Source organism: Heptranchias perlo, chromosome 1 (genome assembly GCF_035084215.1).
Source record: "Heptranchias perlo isolate sHepPer1 chromosome 1, sHepPer1.hap1, whole genome shotgun sequence".
Classification (NCBI taxonomy): Eukaryota; Metazoa; Chordata; class Chondrichthyes; order Hexanchiformes; family Hexanchidae; genus Heptranchias; species Heptranchias perlo.
The window spans coordinates 196884784-196910973 of record NC_090325.1 but is presented as its reverse complement, the minus strand read 5'-3'; the positions used below and the strand labels follow the sequence as shown (position 1 = coordinate 196910973).

Below are 26190 nucleotides of genomic sequence, written 5' to 3'. Positions count from 1 at the left end.
AAAAATAAGGTATTGTACATAGAATACCACATTTTCCAAGTTTAATGTAAGCTGATAGGGGAAAAAATTGAAAGGTGCCCTCCACTAAGTTAACACATTATGTAATATTTAGGGATAATATCATCTTCGAAATAGAATGGAATCCAAAGAGAAATGGCGGTCGAAGGGATTGGGTTCCTCTCTCCCCTCTTATTTTAAGAAAAGATTGATTTTCTCTGGTAATATTTGGCAAACCCATGATTTTTTTTACCAAACTCAACTGAAAAAGAAAGTATGTTTATAGATTACACGTTCTAAAGAAAATTATATTGTACAATGTATACTGTAAGTCCTATAGTGTTATAGTCCTAAAAGTGCCAATTGTATGGTTTTGCTCTTAATTTTGGTTTGCTCAGTGTACAACTTCATTGAGAACTGAACTAATCAATGCTCACTTGTTTCTGAAGGGTCTATGATTTCCAATATACTCAGGGGATTCCTTGAAGTTCTCATTGGGGTGGCAGCAGGAGCTGCTATAGGATTGTTCCTTCGATACTTTCCTAGCAGGGACCAGGTAAGGAGAAGCAGTTAGGTTATTGCAATTCTTGGAGATATTGTAAAATAAGAATATTGCAATCATTATGTTAACCATATTAATAAAAGAGAACACAATTGGACAGTATTATTGCTGAAAATAAATTAGATATGGAACACTACTGCTATTTTATTAGTATTACTTTTAAAATATATAGAGCAAGAGCTTGCAGCATAGCTGTTCTGAAGCATCATGGTTGCGTTTATTCTTCAGCAACCATAATGATGAGACAGCTGTTCTCGTCTCTGCAATCACAGCGGAATATTAATAAGCTTCAGATCTTCTATGCACATGCTACGCTTAGTTCTAAAACAACTAGCTACTCACAAGATTTGTTTTTAAAATAAAAATTAGAAAAGTTCTCTAAGTACCCCTTCATGACTGTTCTTGCTCTATAGAGATACTTTCTCTTAGAATTAAGCAAGATAATAGTTTGCCCTTCCTGATTCCTATGTTATAACAGGAAAATGGTAAGGTTGACAGAAATCAAATGGGCTTTCTTCATCCAAGCCGACCTCATGATCCAACACAAATATGCCATACATTTTAGGGAAATAAAGTGAACTTATCTACCAGCTTAAAGTGTTCAAAGGTCGTGTAGGTACCACGTCATGAGAGATTATAATTGCATGGTTCATTGGGCCAGATCTTGCTGGAAAAATAATGGCATGTAACGACGCACGCCGTTATTAATGTGCAAATCGTCCAGCAAGTTCTGGGCATTGAGAGATACGCCGTGAGTTGCGAATCTCCAGAACTTTCTGGTTGATTTACGCCGTTCCGCTCTTAGCCTCCCCGTTATTTTTAAGAACTGGCTGTATTGGTACATTAATTGCCCTTTAAACTTACCACAGAAAGTTAAGTCTGGTAATTAATAGCGTAAGTACCTTTTTGACTATGTGATAATTGTTAATGCAATACCAACCAACCTCTCTGGCCCACAATGGGAACAATTTAAACTGTTCAATCCCATTCCTGTAGTCAATTGTTGTTAAAGATTTAAAAAATGTCAAATTTTAAGTTTTTGCATTTTTTTCTTACTTTTCCTTTCTGTCTCTTTTTTCTCTATCTCTTAATCCAATCTTTCTTTCCCTCTCTTTATTCCTCTTTCTATACCTGATCTAATTCACCCTCCTCCGTCGTTCCTGTTTCTTTCTCAATCCTTAAATCTCACTGGTTAAGGAGATAGACTGTAGGTCCCGCTGTTCACTAAAGTCCCAGATGCCCCCTTGCCGTTATCAGCTCGCACTTCCAGCAAGTTAAGGTGCAAAAATTTTCAAGCTGAAGGATGCAGATAAAAGTCTAACTAACGGGACACGCTGTGAGATGCCCCACTCCAGTAAGATCCGGCCCAATATGTTTATGTATCATATATGTTTATATTATTGTTTCAGTGCATGTATCATTCCATTTCCAGTTTGTGCTTTCTCATCTCTTTACTGTCTCCTTGGTGTATCAGATTCTCTAAGTATTGTTGTACGGCCTGTGAACACCAAAGAAGTTATATCCCCCCAAATGCTAAAAGACTTTGGACTGTAATATGTTCTGGAAATGGGGTGACAGTGCCTTGAGATTGATTTTCATTATTCATCCCTGAATAAATATCAATGATCATGTTGTGTATTTGCTGACTATTTTTACTGACTTAGTTGATTCGACAGCATGCAGTGGTTTAGTTGCTTTTTGTCAACAAACAAGTTGAAGAAAGGCTATGTGTGATTATATGGTGTTGTCAAATCATGGAACCTAAGCAGGAGTTGCCCTGTATTCAGTAAGGTAATGATACGCCTACAGTTTGTAGCAGTATGGCGCTATGTGTGTTTGTAATTTTTACCATGATTTGCCAGTCAGCACTGAACTAAACACACCTGAAACAGATTAATGTTTGATGACTAAAATGCAATTAACCAAATTATTAGGTATTAGTACTGTCTAAACTAAGTCAACCTGCAATTTTCTACGTTAAATTCATTTTATTTAATCAGTCCCAACCTCTAATAAGTGACCTTGTTAATGTTTAAGTGATTGTTTACTAATCTATTATAGCTGTGTTTAACTTGATGTGGAAAGTGTGTGCTTGATGTAATCCCACTGAAGGTAGTGTTACTGCCAGTGGAGCTGTACCACCAAGGGTGGTAATATTTAGGACTCTCAGCAATTCTGGATCTGAGAGGTAGAAAGCAACAAAAACAACATGCCGGTAGTTAGTTTCCTTCAGAAAATAGATCATCTCACGAAGGTTGGAGAGTTCAAGAAGAAGTGCGCACACATTTTATAATTTTCATTGGGAATGTTCCATAATGTCAACATTTTGGGAAGAAAGCATTGCTTGCAAAATCTTTTTAAAGCCTCATTTCGCATGGTTCCTCGATTTAATGTAAGCATTTTGCTTGAAAGGAGAAAAAAAAGATCTGTTTCTTCCTCTCCGATCGTTCCTACAAGACTTTTTCACAAGGGGTGACTGTGCTGCAGTGCCTCACAGTTCCTGCTCTTCATGTTCAACCACCAACCAACATTCACAACGGGAGGCACCACGAATGACTGCCCCTCCGTCATAAGGTCAGAAGTGAGGATGTTTGCTGATGATTGCACAGTGTTCAGTTCCATCCGCAACCCCTCAGATAATGAAGCAGTCCATGCCTGCATATAACAAGACCTGTAGAACTTCCAGGCTTGAGCTGATAAGTGGCAAGTAACATTCGCGCCAGGCAATGACCATCTCCAACAAGAGAGAGTCTAACCATCTCCCCTTGACATTCAAATTCAACAGCATTACCATCGCCGAATCCCCCACCACCAACATCCTGGGGGTCACTATTGACCAAAAACTTAACTGGACCAGCCACATAAATACTGTGGCTACAAGAGCAGGTCAGAGGCTGGGTATTCTACGGCGAGTGACTCACCTGACTCCCCAAAGCCTTTCCACCATTTACAAGGCACAAGTCAGGATTGTGATGGAATACTCGCTACTTGCCTCGTTGAGTTCAGCTCCAACAACACTCAAGAAGCTCGACACCGTCCAGGACAAAGCGGCCCGCTTGATTGGCACCCCATCCACCACCCTAAACATTCACTTCCTTCACCACCGGCACACTGTGGCTGCAGTGTGTACCATCTACAAGATGCACTGCAACAACTCACCAAGGTTCCTTCGACAGCACCTCCCAAACCCGCAACCTGTACCACCTAGAAGGACAAAGGCGGCAGGCTCATGGGAGCACCATCACCTGTACGTTCCCTTCAAGTCACACACCATCCTGACTTGGAAATATATTGCCGTTCCATCATCATCGCTGGGTCAAAATCCAGGAACTCCCTCCCTGACGGTACTGTGGGAGAACCTTCACCACACGGACTGCAGCGATTCAAGGCGACGGCTCACCATCACCTTCTCAAGGGCAACTAGGGATGGGCAATAAATGCTGGCCTTGCCAGCGATGCCCACATCCCATGAATGAATAAAAAAAACCCTAGATGCCCACACAAATACACTTCACAGCAAGGGGTTACTGGATTGTTTTCAAAAATGGCAACACAAGTTGAATTTTACCCTCACTAACTTGGCACAGACCCTTTGTCGTGCCCCACCGTTACCTTGCCTCAGATGAACTAACTCAGCAGAGATCAAGAATTGAGCCTGGGACCTTGCTGGTCTTTGTGGCTAAATACCACATCACATGGTGCAGTTACTAACTGAGCATTCAGGAATAGCCCCAGTTATGACTTTCTTTTGCTAGCTTGACATCAGTGATAGGTAAGATGCTTGAGGGAATCATTAGGGATGCATTATATGATCACTTAGACAGAGAAGGCAGACTTCAGGAGGACATAAACAGACTGGTGAAATGGGCAGACACATGGCAGATGAAATTTAACACAGAAGTATAAAGTGATACAATTTGATAGGAAAAATTAGGAGAAGCAATATAAACTAAATGATACAATTTTAAAGGGGGTGCTGGAACAGAGAGACCTGGGAGTGTATGTACACAAATCTTTGAAGATGACAGGACAAGTTGAGAAGACTGTTAAAAAATCATATGGGATCCTGGGCTTTATTAATAGGCACATAGAGTACAAAAGCAAGCAAGTTATGCAAAACCTTTATAAAAAACTAGTTAGGCCTCAGCTGGAGTACAGTGTTCAATTCTGGGCACCACACTTTCGGAAGGATGTCACGGCCTTAGGGTGCAGAAGGAATTTACTAGAATGGTACAGGCGTGAGCGACTTCAGTTATGTGGAGAGACTGGACAAGCTGGGATTATTCTTCTTAGAACAGAGAAGATTTGATGGAGGTGTTCAAAATCATGAACAGTTTTGATAGAGTAAATAAGGAGAAATTGTTCCGAGTGGCAGAGAGGTCAGTGACCAGAGGACTCAGATTTAAGGTGATTGGCAAAAGAGCCAGAGGCGACATGAGGAAACATTTTTTTAATGCAGTGAGTTGTTATGATCTGGAATGCACTGCCTGAAAGGGTGGTGGAAGCAGATTCAATACTAACTTTCAAAAGGAAATTGGATAAATACTTGAAGGGGAAAAAATTACAGGGCTATGGAGATAGAGCAGGAGAATGGGACTAATTGGATAGCTCTTTCATGGAGCGGGCACAGGCATGATGGGCTGAATGGCCTCCTCCTGTGCTGTACCTACTATGATCAATTAATATTATTAGCCCAGCTTTGTTGTGACTTGTTTTTTCCCACTGCTTTCTATTTTGGGACATCAGCTTCTTATCTTGCACTTTTTTAATGTAAATTTGTGTTTGAACTCTTTTGTCTTGTATTGCATGAGTATAGCGAGAATTTTGTATTGAATAATAATGGATAACTAGGTAAAATTACAAAGCAGTAATCTGGGGCTCAGGTGATATAAACAATAGGAACAAAATTTGAACGGTTTTGTAATCACCACCTGAGCCTTGAGATTAGATTAGCGTCTTGAAATTACTGTGATTAACATGTGGGTGATGGGTGCCACTTTTTTTATTGTGTACTGGAAACTTTGCTAGGTGGCATAACTAATTTTGGCCTTTTTGTGCTGACAGCAACCATCAGTGAGGATAATAATGGCTAGTAAGCTTCATATCATTGATCATCATACCAAATTATTAATAATTATGATAATATTATAACAGTTTTTTTTTATTTGTTCATGGGATGTGGGCGTCGCTGGCAAGGCCAGCATTTATTGCCCATCCCTAATTGCCCTTGACAAGGTGGTGGTGAGCCGCCTTCTTGAATCGCTGCAGTCCATGTGGTGAAGATTCTCCCACAGTGCAGTTAGGTAGGGAGTTCCAAGATTTTGACCCAGCGACGATGAAGGAACGGTGATATATTTCCAAATCAGGATGGTGTGTGACTTGGAGGGGAACATGCAGGTGGTGTTGTTCCCATGTGCCTGCTGCCCTTGTCCTTCTAGGTGGTAGAGGCTGTGGGTTTGGGAGGTGCTGTCGAAGAAGCCTTGGTGAGATGCTGCAGTGCATCCTGTGGATGGTACACACTGCAGCCACTGTGCACCGCTGGTGCAGGGAGTGAATATTTAGCATGGTGGATAGGGTGCCAATCAAGCAGGCTGCTTTGTCCTGGATGGTGTCGAGCTTCTTGAGTGTTGTTGGAGCTACACTCATCCAGGCAAGTGGAGAGTATTCCATCACACTCCTGACTTGTGCCTTGTAGATGGTGGAAAGGCTTTGGGGAGTCAGGAGGTGAGTCACTCGCCACAGAATAACCAGCCTCTGACAGTATTTATATGGCTGGTCCAGTTAGGTTTCTGGTCAATGGTGACCCCCAGGATGTTGATGGTGGGGAATTCGGTGATGGTAATGCCGTTGAATATCAAGGGGAGGTGGTTAGACTCTCTCTTGTTGGAGATGGTCATTGCCTGGCACCTATCTGGCGCGAATGTTACTTGCCACTTATCAGCCCAAGCCTGGATTTGTCCAAATGTAAGGAGTCGCACAACACCAGGTTATAGTCCAACAGCTTTATTTGAAATCACAAGCTTTCGGAGCTTTGCTCCTTCGTCAGGTGAAGTGACAAACAGGGTTGTTTTTATTGGTCAGCCAAACGTCTGAAACACCCAGAAACCCAACATAATTTTTGAGTCTCCCAAACAAGATACTGAGAAATCTACACAGGTGTGAGTTCTGTTTGTCCAACACAGAGGGCACGTTCACTTCTCCATACGCATAAATCCCACTTATCCAAATCCAGAGTGTTTAGGTGCAGGTTAACACCAGCAACAACTTAGGAACCCCAAATAAGCACTGGGGTACTGCTGAATTTAAACATCTGTAAAATTCCCAGCACAGATAAACAAATTTAAACCGTTATTTTGATAGCAACTCTTTACTTATTGGTTCTTATAGTAGCAATACATGTATCTTGTTTGCCTATGCTCTAAAATAAAAGCGATTATTTAATGGAATTTTATTCTTCCTTTACAGGAAGATCTTGTGATGAAGCGATCCTACCTCCTGCTCGGTCTGGCTGTATTTGCTATTTTTGCTACAGGAGTCTTTGGTTTCCCTGGTTCTGGAGGACTATGTACAATTGTCATGGCTTTTCTTGCTGGGGTCGGATGGGTTGATGGCAAGGTAGTGTAACAGGTTACTAATTCAACACATTGGAGGCTAATGCTTTAATTAGTTGAATCCTTTGTTAAAATTGCTAATATTTGTCTAAGCAATGAAGAATTAACTATTGACTTAGAATAAGGATGTGCTTAATAATCATTCACTGAAAACTTCCAGTCAGTATGAAGTATTATTAAGTAAACTAATCACATAGAATAATACATCTTGAGTGCATTTTATTATAAATTAAAACAAGTTATTCTAACTTTATATAAATCATTGGTGAGGCTACATTTGGAATTATGGATCCTACTTTCAACATGCCTTGATGTATTAAAGGATATTCAGAGAACACTAATAGCAGTGATGCCAGGAATTAGGGCTGCACATGTACAAGAGGTCTATATGCTCACAGGCCATGATTCGATACAGAATATATGCTGCATTACATAATCTAGGCTAACGCTTTGGGGCAGTCTTTAGAGAGTGCTGGATAGTCGGCGATGCAGTCTTTAAGATGAGATGTTAGAGGAACGTCAATTTGTTTGTTGAGACGAATGTAAAAGATCCCATGGCACTATTGGAAGAGGAGCGAGTTGTCCCAGTGTCCTGGCCAATGTTCTTCCCTCAACAAACACCACCAAAAACTAGCTATCCTGACCGATCTCCCAACCTCCACCCTCTGAAAACTTCAGCTTATCCAAAACTCTGCTGCCCATATCCTATCCCCAACCGGGTTTCTACCATCCCTGTACTTGCTGACTTTCCTTGGCTCCCCGTCCCCCACTGTCTCCAAATTAAAGTTCTCATCCTCGTGTTTAAATCCCTTCATGGCCCAGCCCCTCCCTATCTGTTACCTCTTCCAGTTTACAACCACCCCTCTCTTCTTTCCCCCCCAAACCCGTATTCTCCATTGGAAGGTTGCAGAGGTAGGGTGGGATGAGGCCGTAAATGGATTTGTAAATGAGGATGAGGATTTTTGGACGATTTGGAGTTTTTGAGGGGGTAGTTATATGGGGGAATAGGCAAACAATGTTGCAGAGCTGGGATTAAGTGTTCTTGATAGTGGATAGTATATTCAATTGGCAACACAACTCTGGGTGGAACAGAACATTGAGGTTGTTTTCAGCCTGAGCAAGGGGCGAGGGAATGGAGATGGAGCCAAGGGTGTGGAGGTTTTTTTTGTGGGGTGAAGGGGGTGGGTGGTGGCAAAAAGAATGGCTGAAGTCTTCCTGATGTTCAATTGTAGGAAATCCTAGTCATCCACGACTTTTCCAGACAGGCAGTCTTGACAGCATTGGATATATTTGTGGGGTTAACAGAGTGATAGAGAGGAAGCTAACCCTGTGTACTTGATCTCTTCAGGAGATTAATTAGATGGTGTGCAGAATGTCCTTTACTTAGTCCATGCTTTCTTATGTTATGTTCTAAGCCACCAGTTAATACCAATTACCTCCTCCAAATCGGCGTGTGTTTGCAAAGGTTGTTTTCTACTCTTTTTGACTTGTAGGGTGGAGCTGAAGGTATCACTGCCAATGCCTGGTCCATCTTCCAGCCATTACTGTTTGGACTGATTGGAGCAGAAATATCTGTTGCTTCTCTAAACCCATATACAGTCGGTAAGAAAATCAGATACTAAATATAGTGATTTAAATCACAATTTAGTTAATTGTTTCAAGATTTGATTAGGGAATATGTTATTACTGTTGAGCTCCAACCAGGTAAAACGAGCGTCCAGGTCTGATATTGCTGGTAATTTAAAAAGAGAAGAATGGCAGGGTATTTGGTCTGTTGCCTTATGTTTCTCTGAGTAATAAACATGGGAAGGGACAGTAGATGTCTTCTTGAGAGGATGTGAAAGATTTGCAGAACTCATCCCTGTTTTCTGGTTCTGCCCTGTAGTGAAGCAGTTTTTGGTCATGATCCTCAAAGGGAATAAAACTGTAACTGGCATTAGGCTAGATCTAAGCTACTGGACTTGCCTGTTAAAATTTCCCAAACCTTGAACGTGGCAACATTAAATTGGTCGTCTCCTCTATGCAGCGGGAGATGTATTGCTGCCCTCTAACACATGGTGGCGGTGTGTCAACACAGATAACGTATGATGTGGAAATGCCAGTGATGGACTGGGGTGAACAAATGTAAGCAATCTTACAACACCAGGTTATAGTCCAATAGTTTTATTTGAAAATCACAAGCTTTCGGAGCTTACCTGACAAAGGACCCCCCTAACCAGTGCTATTTAAAGGGACCATGCAGGATTTACAGGTTAGTTGCTGGATCATTGCTTCTGGCTGCTAATGCATTTGTACCTGTTTTTGGAGATCTTGTATACTTGACTACTAGGACAAGGGGACATAGCCTAACATTTAGAGCCAGGCCGTGCAGAAGTGAAGTCGGGAAACGCTTCTACATGCAAAGGGCGGGAGAAGTTTTAGAAACAATAATCCGGGACAAAATTAACAGTGACTTGGACAAGTGTGCATTAATTAAGGAAAGCCAGCACTAATTGTTAAAGGCAAATCGTGTTTAATTAACCTGATCGAGTTTTTTGATGAGGTAATGGAGAGGGTTGATGTGGGCAATGTAGTTGATATGGTGTATGTGGACTTTCAAAAGATGTTTGATAAAGTGCCACATAATAAGCTTGTCAGCAAAGTTGAAGCCCATGGAATAAAAGGGGCAGTGGCAGCATGGATACGAAATTGGCTAAATGACAGGAAACAGAGAGTAGTGGTGAACGGTTGTTTTTCAGACTAGAGGGAGGTGTACAGTGGTGTTCCCCAGGGGTCGGTACTAGGACCACTGCTTTTCTTGATATATATTAATGACTTGGACTTGGGTGTACAGGGCACAATTTCAAAATTTTCAGATGACACAAAACTTGGAAGAATAGTAAACAGTGAGGAGGATAGTGATAGACTTCAAGAGGACATAGCCAGGCTGGTGGAATGGACGGACACATGGCAGATGAAATTTAACGCAGAGAAGTGTGAAGTGATACATTTTGTTAGGAAGAAAGAGGAGAAGCAATATAAACTAGAGGGCACAATTCTAAAGGGGGTGCAGGAACTTAGAGATCCGTATGTATATGTGCACAAATCGTTGAAAGTGACAGGGCAAGTTGAGAAAGCCTTTAAAAAAGCATACAGGATTCTGAGCTTTATAAGTAGATGCACAGAGTACAAATGCAAGGAAGTTATGATGAACCTTTATAAAACACTGGTTGGGCCATAACTGGAGTATTGTGACTAGTTCTGGGCACTGCATTTTAGGAAGGATGTGAAGGCCTTAGAGATGGTGCAGAAAAGATTTACTAGAATGGTTCCAGGGATGAGGGACTTCAGTTATGTGGATAGACTGGGGAAGCTGGGGTTGTTCTCCTTAGAGCAGAGAAAGTTGAGAGGAGATTTGATAGAGGTGTTCAGAATCATGAGGGGTCGAGACAGAGTAGATAGAGGGAAACTGTTCCCATTGGTGGAAGGGTTGAGAACCAGAGGACACAGAGTTAAGGTAATTGGCAAAAGAACCAAAGGTGACATGAGGAAAAACTTTTTTACGCAGCGAGTGGTTATGATCTGGAATGCACTGCCTGAAAGAGTGGTGGAGGCAGATTCAATCATGGCTTTCAAAGGGAATTGGATAAGTACTTGATGGAAAAAAATTTGCATGGCTATGGGGATAGGGCAGAGGAGTGGGACTAGCTGGATTGTTCTTGCAGAGAGCCAGCACGGGTTCAATGGACCGAATGGCCGCCTCCTGTGTTGTAACCATTCTAGGATTCTAAGTTTGGAACACTCTTCTGCAAACGACAGTTGATGCTAGCTCAATTGTGAATTTTAAATCTGAGATTGATAGATTTCTGTAAACCAAGTGTATTAAGGGATATGTGGCTAAGGTGGGTATATGGAGTTAGGTCACAGATCAACCATGATCTCATTGCGGAACAGGCTCGAGGGGCTAAATGCCAATGCCCCTTGCTGCATCCTGTTATGCGCTACGTTCTCCTGCAAGAAAGTGGGACATGTATCTGGGTGATGTGCTTGTCATAGTTGAATAGCTGCCAGTGTGTGTGGCTTGCGAGTTGTGGGTGTGCGGCTTGCAACTGTGGTAATGTGTAAGGGTGAGAGGAAGCATTTGATTGGAAGAGTTGAGTACTGATGGAGTTTGTTGGTATGTGGATGATGGGGGGTGTAGTGCGTGGAGCAGTGGATGCGGCTAGTGGTGCAGTTGGTAGGAGATGCCACTTGACAGTTGACCTCACTCACCTTGACCACTCATGTCAAAGCACTGCATCCAAGTTCATGGTGCTGTGCAACTGGCATTAAATGCGTCCCCTACTGCCTCCCACTGCCCCAGGAGCATATGTCTGGAAGGTCTCTTGCCCCCCAACCCTACGGATATAGGATGCCCCTCCTTTTATCTACCTCTTGCACCAAGGCCTCTAGTGCATTAGCAGTGAATCTTACTGCACACATTCTCGCAGGCCTGATACCAACTCAGACCAGCAGATTGGTGAGGTCTGGCGAGCAGATTGGAGGATGTGGAATTTAGTGGTGTGCAATTTTTATTCAGTGTTTTAACATAACTCAACAGTTTGTAAACATAGGAATGGGACCTGCATCTGTGCTTTACGTGTGCGATGTCTGATCTCCGTGCAGACCCGTACCTTATTTTTAGCAAATAACAGGTGCAGGCTGCCTTCAAGAGGTGCAGCCTGCCTTTAAGTGATTCGGGCTCCCTTGCTGGTGGAAAGTGCAAATGTCCTTGAATCCTCGTGTCAACGCAGGTTTTTAACGCTTGGCTGAGGTGAGTGGGTGAGTGTTCAGGCAGGATGAATGCCTCGGGTGCGGTTTAATCACGAATCGCGATACCTGCACCCGGTTTCAGGGGTTAACCAATTTAATCCCCGGTAAGCTTTAAACTCTTTTTGTGGGGCAGGAGAAGCAAAAGTGCTCCTCTGGGCCGCACTAAGATAATCTGGACTGCTGCATTCCGAGGCACTCTCTCCACTACTCCCCAACCTTCCCCCACACCCTTCCCAGGACTTACCTTGATGCTGGCTGGGTAGCATCTGGGCCGCCCACTATTGCACCAGCTTGAATCCGGTGAGTTGCAACGGAATATCTGTTTGGGGCGGACAATTCGCTGGCCCAGGCCTCAAAATGCCATTAGGGAAAGGTACCAATGTCTGCAAGCACTGGGGCACAATGCCCCAGGGCATGCCAGCACTGGGGGAGTGACAGGATCCATAGCATTAGCAAGGAGCTTCTGAACTCTGATAGCACTGGAGAGAGGGGTGGGGTAACAAGGTATGGTAGCACTGATAAAGGGAAAGATGATGGGGTGCGTTGTCAATGGGTGGGAAGTCCTAGACTATGGTAGCACTGGGAATAGGGTTCCAGAGCATGGTAATACTGGGAAGAGTCTCATAGCATTGGGAGGGGCATGCTGTCATTTAGGAGCTTTGAGGTGGGTGTAGAAGTCTGGCAGCATTGGGAATGGGGCAAACCCAGCACAGTCTGACCCAAGTTGTTCCTGGCTGTCAGTTTGGGTGTCAGCCTGAAAACTAGTTTCAATGTATGTTCAGGGTCACTTTTACATTTTCAACTATGACAAAATTGACTATGCCTGTAACATCGATACTTCCTGATACTAAATAATCTGACCTGTTTTTATCCTAGGTCTTGGGATTGCAACTCTGAGTATTGCTCTTATAGTCAGAATCTTGATAACATTTTTCATGGTACACTTCTCTGGATTTAACATGAAGGAAAAAGTTTTTATTTCTTTGGCCTGGATCCCTAAAGCCACAGTACAGGTTAGTGTCTTACAATAACTTAGTAGTTTCACTTGTCAGTGTTATTGGTCTGTGAAACTAAATGGGGATTTGACTTTTGTCAACATTGGTCGCCTTGGACCATTACTGTTCCCACTCTGCCCTACACAAACTTTTGAATTCTCCTTTGTTGCTTTCCCACTGCAGATATACATTTTGTTACTTCGTTTCACAGTCAAAGGCCATTGCAAAATTCAATCCATATTCATTACCTCTGAAACCAGATATTAAGAATTTGTTTAAAGGATAATGTGTTAAGAATTGATACTTTAAGGCTGTAAATGCATTTTGATCTGGAAATGGAAGGTGAATTAAGAGCAATGACCTGTGTTTGCTACACTTATCACAGCTGATTTCAAAAAGGGCTACTGTTGTGAACATTGTTTGCAAATCAAGCTGCTGAAGGAGAGAGTAGTGACATTGGAGAGTAGTGTGTGCTTACAGGGATTGGTGAGTGCGAAATGTATATCATACTGTTGACGATATATGCCTGGAGTTGCACTCAGTGCAAACACTGACCAGCTGATGGGTGGTCCATAAAGGGTATGTTGAGAAAGTCAAACTTATGAAAGAGACTGACAGAAGAGGCATGGATTGGTTTACAGCAAGCAGAGGTTGTAAAGAGAAGAATACCCTGAGAAAGAAGTATCAAATATTCTTTTCATATGTTTGTATGTAGATAGATTTTTTTAGGCACTTTTTTTAAAAATTCGTTCATGGGATGTGGGCGTCGCTGGCAAGGCCAGCATTCATTGCCCATCCCTAATTGCCCTTGAGAAGGTGGTGGGGAGCCACCTTCTTGAACCGCTGCAGTCTGTGTGGTGAAAGTTCTCCCACAGTGCTGTTAGGTTGGGAGTTCCAGGATTTTGACCCAGCGACGATGAAGGAATGGCGATCTATTTCCAAGTCTGGATGGTGTGTGACTTGGAGGGGAACGTGCAGGTGGTGTTGTTCCCATGTGCCTGCTGCCCCTGTCCTTCTAGGTGGTAGAGGTCACGGGTTTGGGAGGTGCTGTCGAAGAAGCCTCGGCAAAATGCTGCAGTGCATCCTGTAGATGGTACACACTGCAGCCACTGTGAGCTGGTGGTGGAGGGAGTGAATGTTTAGGGTGGTGGATGGGGTGCCAATCAAGCTAGCTGCTTTGTCCTGGATGGTGTCGAGCTTCTTGAGTGTTGTTGGAGCTGCACTCATCCAGGCAAGTGGAGAGTATTCCATCACACTCCTGACTTGTGCCTTGTAGATGGTGGAAAGGCTTTGGGGAGTCAGGAGGTGAGTCACTCGCCGCAGAATACCCAGCCTCTGACCTGCTCTTGTAGCTACAGTATTCATGTGGCTAGTCCAGTTAAGTTTCTGGTCAATGGTGACCCCCAGGATGTTGATGGTGGGGGATTCGGCGATGATATTTGGAGATGGTCATTGCCTGGCATTTGTCTGGCGCAAATGTTACTTGCCACTTATCAGCCCAAGCCTGGATGTTGTCCAGGCCTTGCTGCATGCGAGCAGGAACTGCTTCATTATCTATGGGGTTTCGAATGGAACTGAACACTGTACAAACATCCCCATTTCCGACCTTATGATGGAGGGAAGGTCATTAATGAAGCAGCTGAAGATGGTTGGGCCCAGGACACTGCCCTGAGGAACTCCTGCAGCAATGTCCTGGGGCTGAGATGATTGGCCTCCAACAACCACTACCATCTTCCTTTGTGCTAGGTATGACTCCAGCCACTGGAGAGTTTTCCCCCTGATTCCCATTGATTTCAATTTTATTAGGGCTCCTTGGTGCCACACTCGGTCAAATGCTGCCTTGACGTCAAGGGCAGTCACTCTCATCTCAGCTCTGGAATTCAGCTCTTTTGTCCATGTTTGGACCAAGGCTGTAATGAGGTCTGGAGCCGACTGGTCTTGGCGGAACCCAAACTGAGCATCGGCGGGCAGGTTATTGGTGAGTAACTGCCGCTTGATAGCACTGTCAATGACACCTTCCATCACTTTGCTGATGATTGGGAGTAGACTGATGGGGCAGTAATTGGCTGGATTGGATTTGTCCTGCTTTTTGTGGACAGGACATACCTGGGCAATTTTCCACATTGTCGGGTAGATGCCAGTGTTGTAGCAGTTTGGCTAGAGGCGAGGCTAGTTCTGGAGCACAAGTCTTCAGCACTACAGCCAGGATGTTGTCGGGGCCCATAGCCTTTGTTGTATCCAGTGCACTAAGCCTTTTCTTGATATCACGTGGAGTGAATCGAATTGGCTGAAGACTGGCTTCTGTGATAGTGGGGATGTTGGGAGGAGGTCGAGATGAATCATCTACTTGGCACTTCTGGCTGAAGGTGGTTGCAAACGCTTCAGCCTTGTCTTTTTCACTCATGTGCTGGACTCTGCCTTCATTGAGGATGGGGATGTTCACGGAGCCTCCTCCTCCCATTAGTTGTTTAATTGTCCACCACCATTCATGACTAGATGTGGCAGGACTGCAGAGCTTTGGTCTGATCAGTTGATTGTGGAATCGCTTAGCTCTGTCTGTAGCATGTTGCTTCTGTTTAGCGTGCATGTAGTTCTGTGTTGTAGCTTCACCAGGTTGGCACCTCATTTTTAGTTACGCCTGGTGCTGCTCCTGGCATGCTCTTCTACACTCCTCATTGAAGCAGGGTTGATCCCCTGGCTTGTTGGTAATGGTAGAGTGAGGAATATGCCGGGCCATGAGGTTATAGATTGTGCTGGAATACAGTTCTGCTGCTGATGGCCCACAGTACCTCATGGATGCCCAGTTTTGAGCTGCTAGATCTGTTCTGAATCTATCCCATTTAGCATGGTGGTAGTGCCACACAACAGGTTGGATGGTGTCCACAGTGTGAAGGCAGGACTTCGTCTCCACAAGGACTGTGCAGTGGTCAGTCCTACCAATACTGTCATGGACAGATGTATCTGTGACTGGTAGATTGGTGAGGACGAGGTCAAGTAAGTTTTTCCCTCATGTTGGTTCGCTCACCACCTGCCGCAGGCCCAGTCTGGCAGCTATGTCCTTTAGGACTCGGTCAGTAGTGGTGCTACTGAGCCAGTCTTTATGATGGACATTGAAGACTCCACCCAGACTACATTCTGTGCCCTTGCTACCCTCAGTGCTTCCTCCAAGTGGTGCTCAGCATGGAGGAGGACTATTTGATCAGCTGAGGGAGGGCAGTAGATGGTAATCAGCAGAAGGTTTCTTTGCCCTAACTAAGGGTGTGTTACTCGGGAAATGTAATGGTTCCTCATCCCCACCTTCTAAAAACACCAGAGAGGTGACTGTCCTGATAGAGAAGTAGCAACTAATGTTAACCTTAAATAATATATTTTTTAATTCAATCTGAAGGGGGCATGAATACAAGGCATTGTCATAGAGTCTCTGTTTAATATTCATCTGAAAAATCATAATCATTTCCAGTTTGTTAAGTTACTAAAATAAATAAGTGTTGTGCTGTTTGTTGCTCAGTGTAAATGTTGAGTGTCCAAATTTGTCATAGGTCATGTGATCTTCTTTCTAGCTTTTCATTATGTATTACATTATCAAAAGAGCTGAAAGTATCACATAAAACATTGTCTGTTTTGCTGGAATAGGCTGCCATTGGGTCAGTAGCTTTGGACACAGCTCGAATCCGAAATGACAAGACTGCAGCAGAGTATGGTATGAGTGTTCTCACTGTGGCCTTTCTGGGAATCCTGATCACAGCTCCAATCGGAGCAGTTATTATTGGCTTGCTAGGGCCAAAGCTATTACAGAAAGAGAATCTACAGAAACGGGACAGCAGAGGTAAGTCGTAAACCTTGCTGGAGTCTTAAAATCCCAGAAGATTTTTCTTTTCTTTGTCATATGTTATTGGTATAGTCTGAGGTTCATACTTACTCATTGAAGGGATTCTATGCAATATATAAGGGTGAATGATGAACAGTTGAATTTTATATATATTATATATATATATGTGAATGAAACCTCTAAGAATGTGCAGTGTAGGAGATGAGAAACTCTGCAAATACTGATAAATATCACCCATTTATACCAAAAAGATATTTTAATTATTTAGGAAAAAATTAATATAGGATTGCTTTCACTTGTGAATAAATGTGCTTCTGTAATCTCTTAGAATGCAGTGCAAGGTCTGCTCCAAGTGAATGTTGCTTAATATTCAACCATATTTTAGGATTATGGGGGGCCAATGCCAGAACAGACCAACTTTTGCCCCATTCCTGCCAGCATTTTTGACACTATGACTAACTGCAACACATGCAATTGTAAAGAGAGGTAACCTGGTTAATGGTGACTATTCCTAACCCTAACCTTAACCCTAATGCAGCAATACATTCGCAAATAAGTGAGTGAAATAGGCAGCCTATAATGAGGGAAGTAATGTGGGAGGAACCTGTTGTGGTGAATGTTATTGTGATAAGTGAGAGTAATGTGGAGGATCTACAGCAGAAATTGGCCGTATCAAATTGATTTGCATGAAATGATGGAGTTGTCTTTATTTCCTATGAATCAAACCCCGATGGGGTTAATTCAACTTGGACAAAGACATTTTTGATGCTCTGTAATTGTGATCTGGCAACAAATAGATAAAGGTAAACTATCTACTGACTGGCATTGATTTTGTACCCAAAAGGTATGTGGCTAACTTTTTTTTTTAAAGAGTCAGAATACCTTTTCTGTTCTGTATTTTATAATTATTGTGGCATTGACTACTTTGCAAAATTACCTAAATTGGGCTGACATGTACTGAGTCAACCAGCTAGTGTGCCACTCCATGGCGATTCGGGCTCCAGTATTGTTGTCGAATTTCCAGCAGTCAAACAATTTTCTTCTTCAGAGATAATTCCATTGTCTTTTCACATTTATAAAGCATAGATGACCATAACTGATAATTTAACAAAAAATAACTAAATACCATATGAATTTGGGCACATAGCTCATCCCTGAAGGGCAAGCAGGCTCAGCTCACTGGGCCCAGGCTTGTATTTTGTTCATAAGAACATAAGAAATAGGAGCAGGAGTAGGCCATACGGCCCCTCACGCCTGCTCCGCCATTCAATCAGATCATGGCTGATCTCCACTTTCCTGCCTGATCCCCATACCTCTTGATTCCCCTAGAGTCCAAAAATACGAACATACGCATTAAGAGCCGGAGTAGGCCATTCGACCCCTTGAGCCTGCTCTGCCATTTGATAAGATAAAATCTATCTATCTCGGCCTTTTGAGTGAAGAAATTCCTCCTCATCTCAGTCTTAAATGGCCGACCCCTTATCCTGCGACTATGCCTCCTAGTTTTAGACTCTCCAGCCAAGGGAAACAACCTCTCAGCATTTATCCTATCAAGCCCCCTCAGAATCTTATATGTTTCAATGAAATTACCTCTCATTCTTCTAAACTCCAGAAAGTATAGGCCCATTCTACTCAACCTCTCCCCATGGGATAACCCTCTCATCCCAGGAACCAATCTAGTGAACCTTCATTGCAACGCCTCTACGGCAAGTATATCCTTCCTTAGTTAAGGAGACCAAAACTGTACACAGTACTCCAGGTGAGGTCTCACCAAAGCCCTGTACAGTTGTAGTAAGACTTCCCTACTCTTGTACTCCAACCCCTTTGCAATAAAGGCCAACATGCCATTTGCTTTCCTAATTGCTTGCTGTACCTGCATTCTAACTTTTTGTGTTTCTTGAACGAGGGCACCCAAGTCTCTCTGAGCACCAATATTAAATAGTTTCGCACCATTTAAAAAATATTCTGTTTTTCTAGTCTTCCTACCAAAGTGAATACACCATAAGACCATAAGAGATAGGAGCAGGAGTAGGCCATTTGGCCCCTCAAGCCTGCTCCGCCATTAATGAGATCATGGCTGATCTGATTTTTACCTCAACTCCACTTTCCCGCCCTTTCCCCATATCCTTTAACTCCCTTGCTGATCAAAAATTTGTCTAACAAATTGGTTATCCAAAGTGGTTAAACGCTTTGTGGTGTGCTGTACACTGCATAATTTCCTCATTAAGAGGGGCAGATTTTGAAGCTTGTAACAATGGAGTAACATGTCTCGATGATATGATGTTGTAAACCATTAAACTGATGCTTGAGTGGATTATTAGCCTCAACTCAATGTTTAGCGTATGGCTGCTTTAAAATACAAGACAGAATCTATGCTACGTAATAAAGATCCTGTAGGATTAATTAAGCTACACATTTTCTCATCCCAGACTTGGCCTCTTTGGAATGATTAACTTGATTAAAAAAAAATTTGATTGCAGAATTCCAATGAATCGAATAACCTCACATTTCTACACATTATACTCCATCTGCCACCTTCTTGCCCACTCACTTAATCTGTCTATATCCCTTGGCAGACTCTTTGTGTCCTCCTCACAGCTTACTTTCCCACATAGCTTTGTAGGACATATTATCTGGTATCTGTGACATAGTCAAATATTAAGGTAAATAGTTACATTTTTCTTTTATTGGAGGCAGCAAGGCAGCAATCGAGTACATCCTGAAAACAGTCGACGTATTGAGATCTGTGTCAGGCAGATAATCAGGACACAAAGACCATATGGGAGATGCTGAAACAGGATAATGGAAAGCACAAGAGCAGACAGAATGAAAAGAAAGGATAAGAAAGACATAATAGAATGGAAATAAGAATGAAACAGAATAGAGAAAGTATCTAATTTACAAGAGGTGTTTTTAGTGTTGGTGGAATTGATGTTTCTATATTGCCGAGCATCAGTGTGAACACGTCATCTCTCTGAGGACAGATTGTTGTAACTGGTGCTGCATGAACTGGATCTTGTGAACCTAAGCTATAAGCAAAAGTTAAAGTTTGAGCTTGTTCTCACTAATAGAGATTCAAGACAACCTAATAAAAGTTTTCAAAAATCATGAGGCAAATTCCAGGCAAATTGTTCACATTGTCTCATCATCTTAAAAATTAGGGATAAAGACGAAGTTTAGACAGAACAATTCCACACAAAGGAATAGTTGACATTTTAACGGACAGAAATTCACAGGCAACACACCCGCAATTTCCCAATATGCATGTCCAGTATGTCAGGCTGCCCACCAGTAGAAAACCTTTGTAAAATCAGGCCTATGGAGTAATTTACCAGGAAATGTTATTGAGGTAAATAGGTACATGAAGAAGAGATTGAGCAATTTGATAGGAAGATGGGAATGACATCAATCAAAAGAGGAGTCGGATTGGTGGGCCTAATTCCTTGTTCTGAAACATTGAGCTGACTGCATCTATAACAACGGATACCCCTTACACTGATGCAAACCCTTCAGTTAGTTGGAGATCAAGTTAGCAGGTCTCTCTATCTCCTGCAGCTCCACATTTAGCTATGTGGATAGCCACCAATGTTACTCCCTCAACTGTGAGCACATTTAGTAGTAAGGTGAATCCACAACCTATGCAAAGTTTGAGACGTATGCGGGAGGAAAACACATACACCAGCAGCCCTGTGCGAGTTAATCAAATGAGTTTCAGTTTCATATGTCTTGCTGAATGCCATACTTTCATTGTGCATAAATCAGAGGGGCTGATTTTCCTATCTCCCATCATGCCTAGACTGGACTGGAAAGTTGCTCTGCCTGCAGTGACTTGAAACACATCTGTATTTCTGGGTTCAGCTAAATATCCTATGCTCTGATACAGCCCCGCCCCCTGGCAGGGTCTTGTGTTTAAAAACATGTGGAAATATAGCCAGCGATGCAGCCCTGGAAGAAGGGCTGAAGGCTTGAAGATCCATAGGGAGGCTGTATTTAAAAAAAAATTCACTTGTATTGTTGCCTGTTGCCCTCAGACCCTCCAGTTCCAACTTCTGGCTCCCTTTAAATTGGTCACCCTTCTGGCAAACTTCGAGGTAAATGAGGCAGGAAAGCTAGGAACGTCTCCTCCTGTCTTATTTCCATGGCTGTCATTTGCCTGAGGTACAGGCATTCTTCTCCTGCCCCCTATAGGACAATGTAATGGGGCTGTCATGGGTTTCTGCTCCCTTCTCCTCTCCTTTCTGCCTGCGTTCTGCCTGCACATTAGAGGCAAATCTGCCCCAAAGTGTCCTTTGCCAGAAAGGCAAATAAACAAATCATAAGCAAAACACAGCAAAAATGAAATGTCGATTGCAATAAAAGTGTCCAGTTGCAGAGCTTGTTAAAAATACTGGACAATGAAGCCCTCATACACCTCTCTCTGCCTGTAATGCCTGGTCTACTATTGTATTTTGTTGAGATGTGGTATCAGATGATTTTTTTTTATTCATTCATGGGATGTGGGTGTCGCTGGCGAGGCCGGCATTTATTGCCCATCCCTAATTGCCCTTGAGAAGGTGGTGATGAGCTGCCTTCTTGAACTGCTGCAGTCCGTGTGGTGAAGGTTCTCCCACAGTGCTGTTAGGAAGGGAGTTCCAGGATTTTGACCCAGCGACAATAAAGGAACGGTGATATATTTCCAAGTCGGGATGGTGTGTGACTTGGAGGGGAACGTGCAGGTGGTGTTGTTCCCATGCGCCTGCTGCCCTTGTCCTTCTCGGTGGTAGAGGTCGCAGGTTTGGGAGGTGCTGTCGAAGAAGCCTTGGCGAGTTGCTGCAGTGCATCCTGTGGATGGTACACACTGCAGCCACGGTGCGCCGGTGGTGAAGGGAGTGAATGTTTAGGTGGTGGATGGGGTGCCAATCAAGCGGGCTGCTTTGTCCTGGATGGTGTCGAGCTTCTTGAGTGTTGTTGGAGCTGCACTCATCCAGGCAAGTGGAGAGTATTCCATCACACTCCTGACTTGTGCCTTGTAGATGGTGGAAAGGCTTTGTGGAGTCAGGAGGTGAGTCACTCGCCGCAGAATAGCCAGCCTCTGACCTGCTCTTGTAGCCACAGTATTTATATGGCTGGTCCAGTTAAGTTTCTGGTCAATGGTGACCCCCAGGATGTTGATGGTGGGGGATTCGGCGATGGTAATGCCGTTGCCATCGCCGAATGGTGATAAAGGGTTATCTCTTTAATGGAATGGTACAAGATAAAGTGGCTGTCATCTAAAATATCTTCCGTGGGTGTCTAGTAGGTCAATTGGGTATAAAGGTTGACAGCAATAGCGACCTTCACTGCCACTGAGCATGCAATGTGGATCGTGGCTGTCCCTGCAGGTTTTCATGAATCAAGAGGCACATTTTCAGTCTCAGCCTCCCAGGTGAGCGTGAATTTTCTCGGGTACTGCTCCTTTGCCATGTCTGGGTAGCTGCTACACTACAATAGATCTACTACATGGGGTTGTACCTGCTGCATCTCGCATCTCTCCATGCCTTCTGCTCCCAGACCTCCCTCTCCTCCATCTCTCCCACAATGATATGCCTGGTAGTGACTGCTTCATCCATAATCTCCATCAAGAAATTCAAATCACTGTTCTCACTCCTACTTTTCTACTTGCAACTTTTTACATACATAATCTTCACTTATGCCAGTTCTGAATTTCGGTAAAACTCACCCCTTGTGATGCAGTGCTGTAGCTGTGGAGTGTTGCACTGGGTGTTCTTTAACAAAGCTTTCAGTTAATTGTAAACTGCGCCCCCCCCCCCCGATTTACTTAATAAGTTGAATATTTTTCCCACCTGTTAGAAACATGGATTTGAATTGTCTCCCCGCAGCCTAGTGAAATCCAACATCTTGGGTCTGACGGTCACTGTAGAACCGCTCAGCTGTTGTTGGTGGCCGTGACCTGCTCAGTACATTTAGTAAGGATCAGTATTGATTAGATTCAGCATGTCATTCCATCAATGATTTTCAAAATGTAGAACTGAGCAGGATACTGCTGCGCACACTGCCACATGAATAGATCCATCACTGGTGACAGCTCGGCTGCTTTCTGCCGACTTTCGCTATCAAAGTGCCAGGTCGTAATGAGGCTGCATTGAGGCAATCCTCAGCGTCTCCTGTCGTGCAGGAAAGAGTTTAAACAACTTTGCTTTGTTAACTTGATATCCTTTCTTGGGAACCTCCCAATACTGGGTTTGTCCAGGAACAACGCGACCTCCTGCTGTCTTGGATATCAAACAGTAAATGACACCAGGAGGACCAAAAAGGGGGAGAAAATTGAAATAATTTTTTTTAAAAGGTAGATGTGGAAAATTTATTTTATAGAAGGGGTGCATGCAAGAAAAACATCTGTTGGTTTACATAGGGGTAAAGCAACATTCGATCCGATCTAAAGTACCCTGATTCTCAAATACAGGATAACCCTCTTTTCCATTATTTTTAAATGATTCTACGTAAGCATAGAACTAGGTTAGATGTCAGGAGGTTTTCATTTCTGCAGAGGTTCATCGACTGGCTTATCCAGTGAGTGCGGATTAGCTGTAAACATGCCAATAAGGACCTGGATGCATTAGTTCCTGGCTGCACTTGATATCACTGCGTACTAAGGGTAGGTGGGATGTTGGGCGATAGACCTCATGGTCACTGGTGGAACTTATTTTGATTGCCTTCAGGTGTTGGAGAGGAATTTCCCCAAATTCATTTTTGCCCTGAATTGGCCTAGGGGTATATTTTATGTAATCCCAGGAGATTACATGGCTGCTGCTGCTGGGAGGGAGCATTGGTGGTCATGATGCTTAATTGCAGCATGACTGTATGGGACAGCCTTGATAAACCAGCTGGTGTTTTCCTGGCAGCTATTTTTGTATGTTCATATCCTTGCTGTGTGTTTTTTTTCTACTGACACAGAATGTCGGACCATTCTACCGTATGAAGATGGCCACAGGCTGGAAAACGACATTGAAGTCTGAGGTGTTCAGTGAATTCTGTTGTCTATACTACGCTCCAAAAAGAATCCCTGCAATGCATTTCAACAGATGTTTGATCCATGAGAATAGTTCTGTGGATAGCTGAGGAAATGGCTTTTTAAAATGTTTTTTTTTATTAACGGTTGTACATTATGTAGATTTATTTTTAAAAGAAACTATTCAAATTTACATTAATGCCTTTGTTTAGAATTTTTATTTGTTCAGAAATCAACATGAGCATTTTAGAGATTTGCTTGACATTGTGGAAGTATTTGTGCAATGATCTTTATACTACTGTTACCAGGGTTGTACCTGAGATTTTGGAAAGACCCTGGACATTTAATTATACTGTACCCCGGAAACCCATGAGGTCATGATCATAGTTTGTATCTGTTTTTCGTCCAAATTCCAGCTGAACAATTAGTCCCATCACTTACCACAGGTCCCTGGAGCATGACAAATTTGAATCCTAATTTTGTGTGGTACTACTGATAACAGTCCCACTTTCTCCAATGTTGCTGCTCCTCTCTATAGGGTATATTCTGGATCAGGTGCTAAAGCCATTCTGGACAGTCCGAAGTCGTGATACCAAGGATCGAGTCAGTGCTGCAGCACAGAGCCAGGTCTGAGGGGCTGTGGGTACACTCCTGACTGGTACTGTAATCCTAGCTTTCTTTCCATTCTCTTAAAAAAAAATTATTTTTCTCTTTCAATTTTGGGGCCCGAAACACCATTCTGTGGCTGAAAAAGCACCAGAAAATCTACTCCCAGATCAATGAATTCAATAATAATCCACCAAGATTTGTACCAAAGAGGTCCAGGTTGAATTACCTCTTGGTTTAACCTTCTCTCCCTCCCTTAATGGCCAACTGAGATTCAGTATTCACCTGGGAATCATGGGTGAGAATCCTCGATTCCATTATGGAGCCTGTTGTGATACTATTGTATTTCCCTTTTTGTACTGTGCGGGTTGAGTTTACAGTGGTGGTTTACACTCAGAGGTTTACGCCTCTCAAGCTTCATTTTTTGAACCTTGACAAACACGCAAATGCAAACAGCATTGCAGAAAAGAGTCCCCAGTTCTTTATCCTGAACAATGTGTAATTAGAATTAATTTTCTTAATGAATTATCTTTAAATGCAATCTTCCACACACCATGAAATAAATCATTACCAGAAGGGTTTCATGAAGCTTTCTATACAATCTCTTCCTTCAAACTTCAGCCTAAAATTGATGCGAGAGGTGAGCCATAGGGCACCTTGCAACTATAATCACAGGCCATTAATAACTCCACTGGAAATAATTAAATTGCCATGAAGTTGGTTTGGTCGGGCATTGCGGAGTTCCCAGTGGGTGCATAGTTTAAAAAAAAAACTACCTAAAATTTAGCACTAAACTAGTAACTCCACTCAAAAACCATAAGGATAACTGGTTACATCGAGTCTGCAGCACAGAAACAGGCCATTCATAGGAACAGGAATAAGCCATTCGGCCCAACTGGTCTATGCCGGTGTTTATGCTCCACACGAGCCTCCTCCCTCCCTGCTTCATCTCACTCTGTCAGCATATCCTTCTATTCCTTTCTCCCTCATGTGTTTATCCAGCTTCCCCCTAAATGCATCTACACTATTCACCTCAACCACTTTTTGTGGTAGCGAATTCCACATTCTCACCACTCTCAGGGTAAAGAAATTTCTCCTGGATTCTCTATTGGATTTTTTAATGACTATTTAATATTTATGGCCTCTAATTTTGGACACCCCCACAAGTGGAAACATTTTCTCTATGTCTACCCTGTCAAACCCTTTCATTATCTTAAAGACCTCTCTCGGTCACCCCTCAGCCTTCTCTTTTCTAGAGAAAAGAGCCCCAGCCTGTTTAGCCTTTCCTGATAGGTATATGCTCTCAGTTTTGGTATCTTCCTTGTAAATCTTTTTTCCACTTTCTCCAGTGCCTCTATATCCTTTTTAAAAATATGGAGACCAGAACTGAGCACAGTACTCCACGTGTGAAAGATGAAAATTGCAATACTCTGATATTAGGGGTAAAGCATGTTTTTCTAGCACAATAGGAGCTTCACTCTGTACAGAATCTGAGCTGAGAGTACTTATTTAAAGAAGCTGCCTTGTTGCTGTGTATGATGTGGGTCACATCCCATTGATGTATAGTCAACAGTTCTGATCTCCTAATCATAGGATGGATATTAATTTATAATTCTTGAAAGTTATAAATTTTATAATTTATAAAGGAGAAACTTCTTTACCCAGAGAGTGGTTAGAATATGGAACTTGCTACTACAAGGAGTGTTGAGGCGAATAGTATAGATGCATTTAAGGGAAAGCTAGATAAACATATGAGGGAGAAAGGAATAGAAGGATATGCTGAAAGGGTGAGACGAAGAGGGGAGGGAGGA

General features: G+C 42.9%; 1 protein-coding gene across 1 annotated transcript in view; it reads left to right on the top strand.

Annotated features, from left to right (window-relative positions):
- The window catches only part of LOC137331221 (sodium/hydrogen exchanger 9B2-like), a 106536-nt gene extending 81183 nt beyond the window's left edge, over positions 1–25353 (top strand). Inside the window, exons 8-13 of the mRNA XM_067994856.1 lie at positions 447–553; positions 7025–7174; positions 8664–8772; positions 12838–12974; positions 16590–16782; positions 23719–25353. Of these exons, the coding sequence (XP_067850957.1) occupies positions 447–553; positions 7025–7174; positions 8664–8772; positions 12838–12974; positions 16590–16782; positions 23719–23780 (758 nt within the window). The 3' untranslated portion in view covers positions 23781–25353. The remainder of the gene's footprint in view (positions 1–446; positions 554–7024; positions 7175–8663; positions 8773–12837; positions 12975–16589; positions 16783–23718) is intronic.
- Positions 25354–26190: the final 837 nt, after the last annotated feature.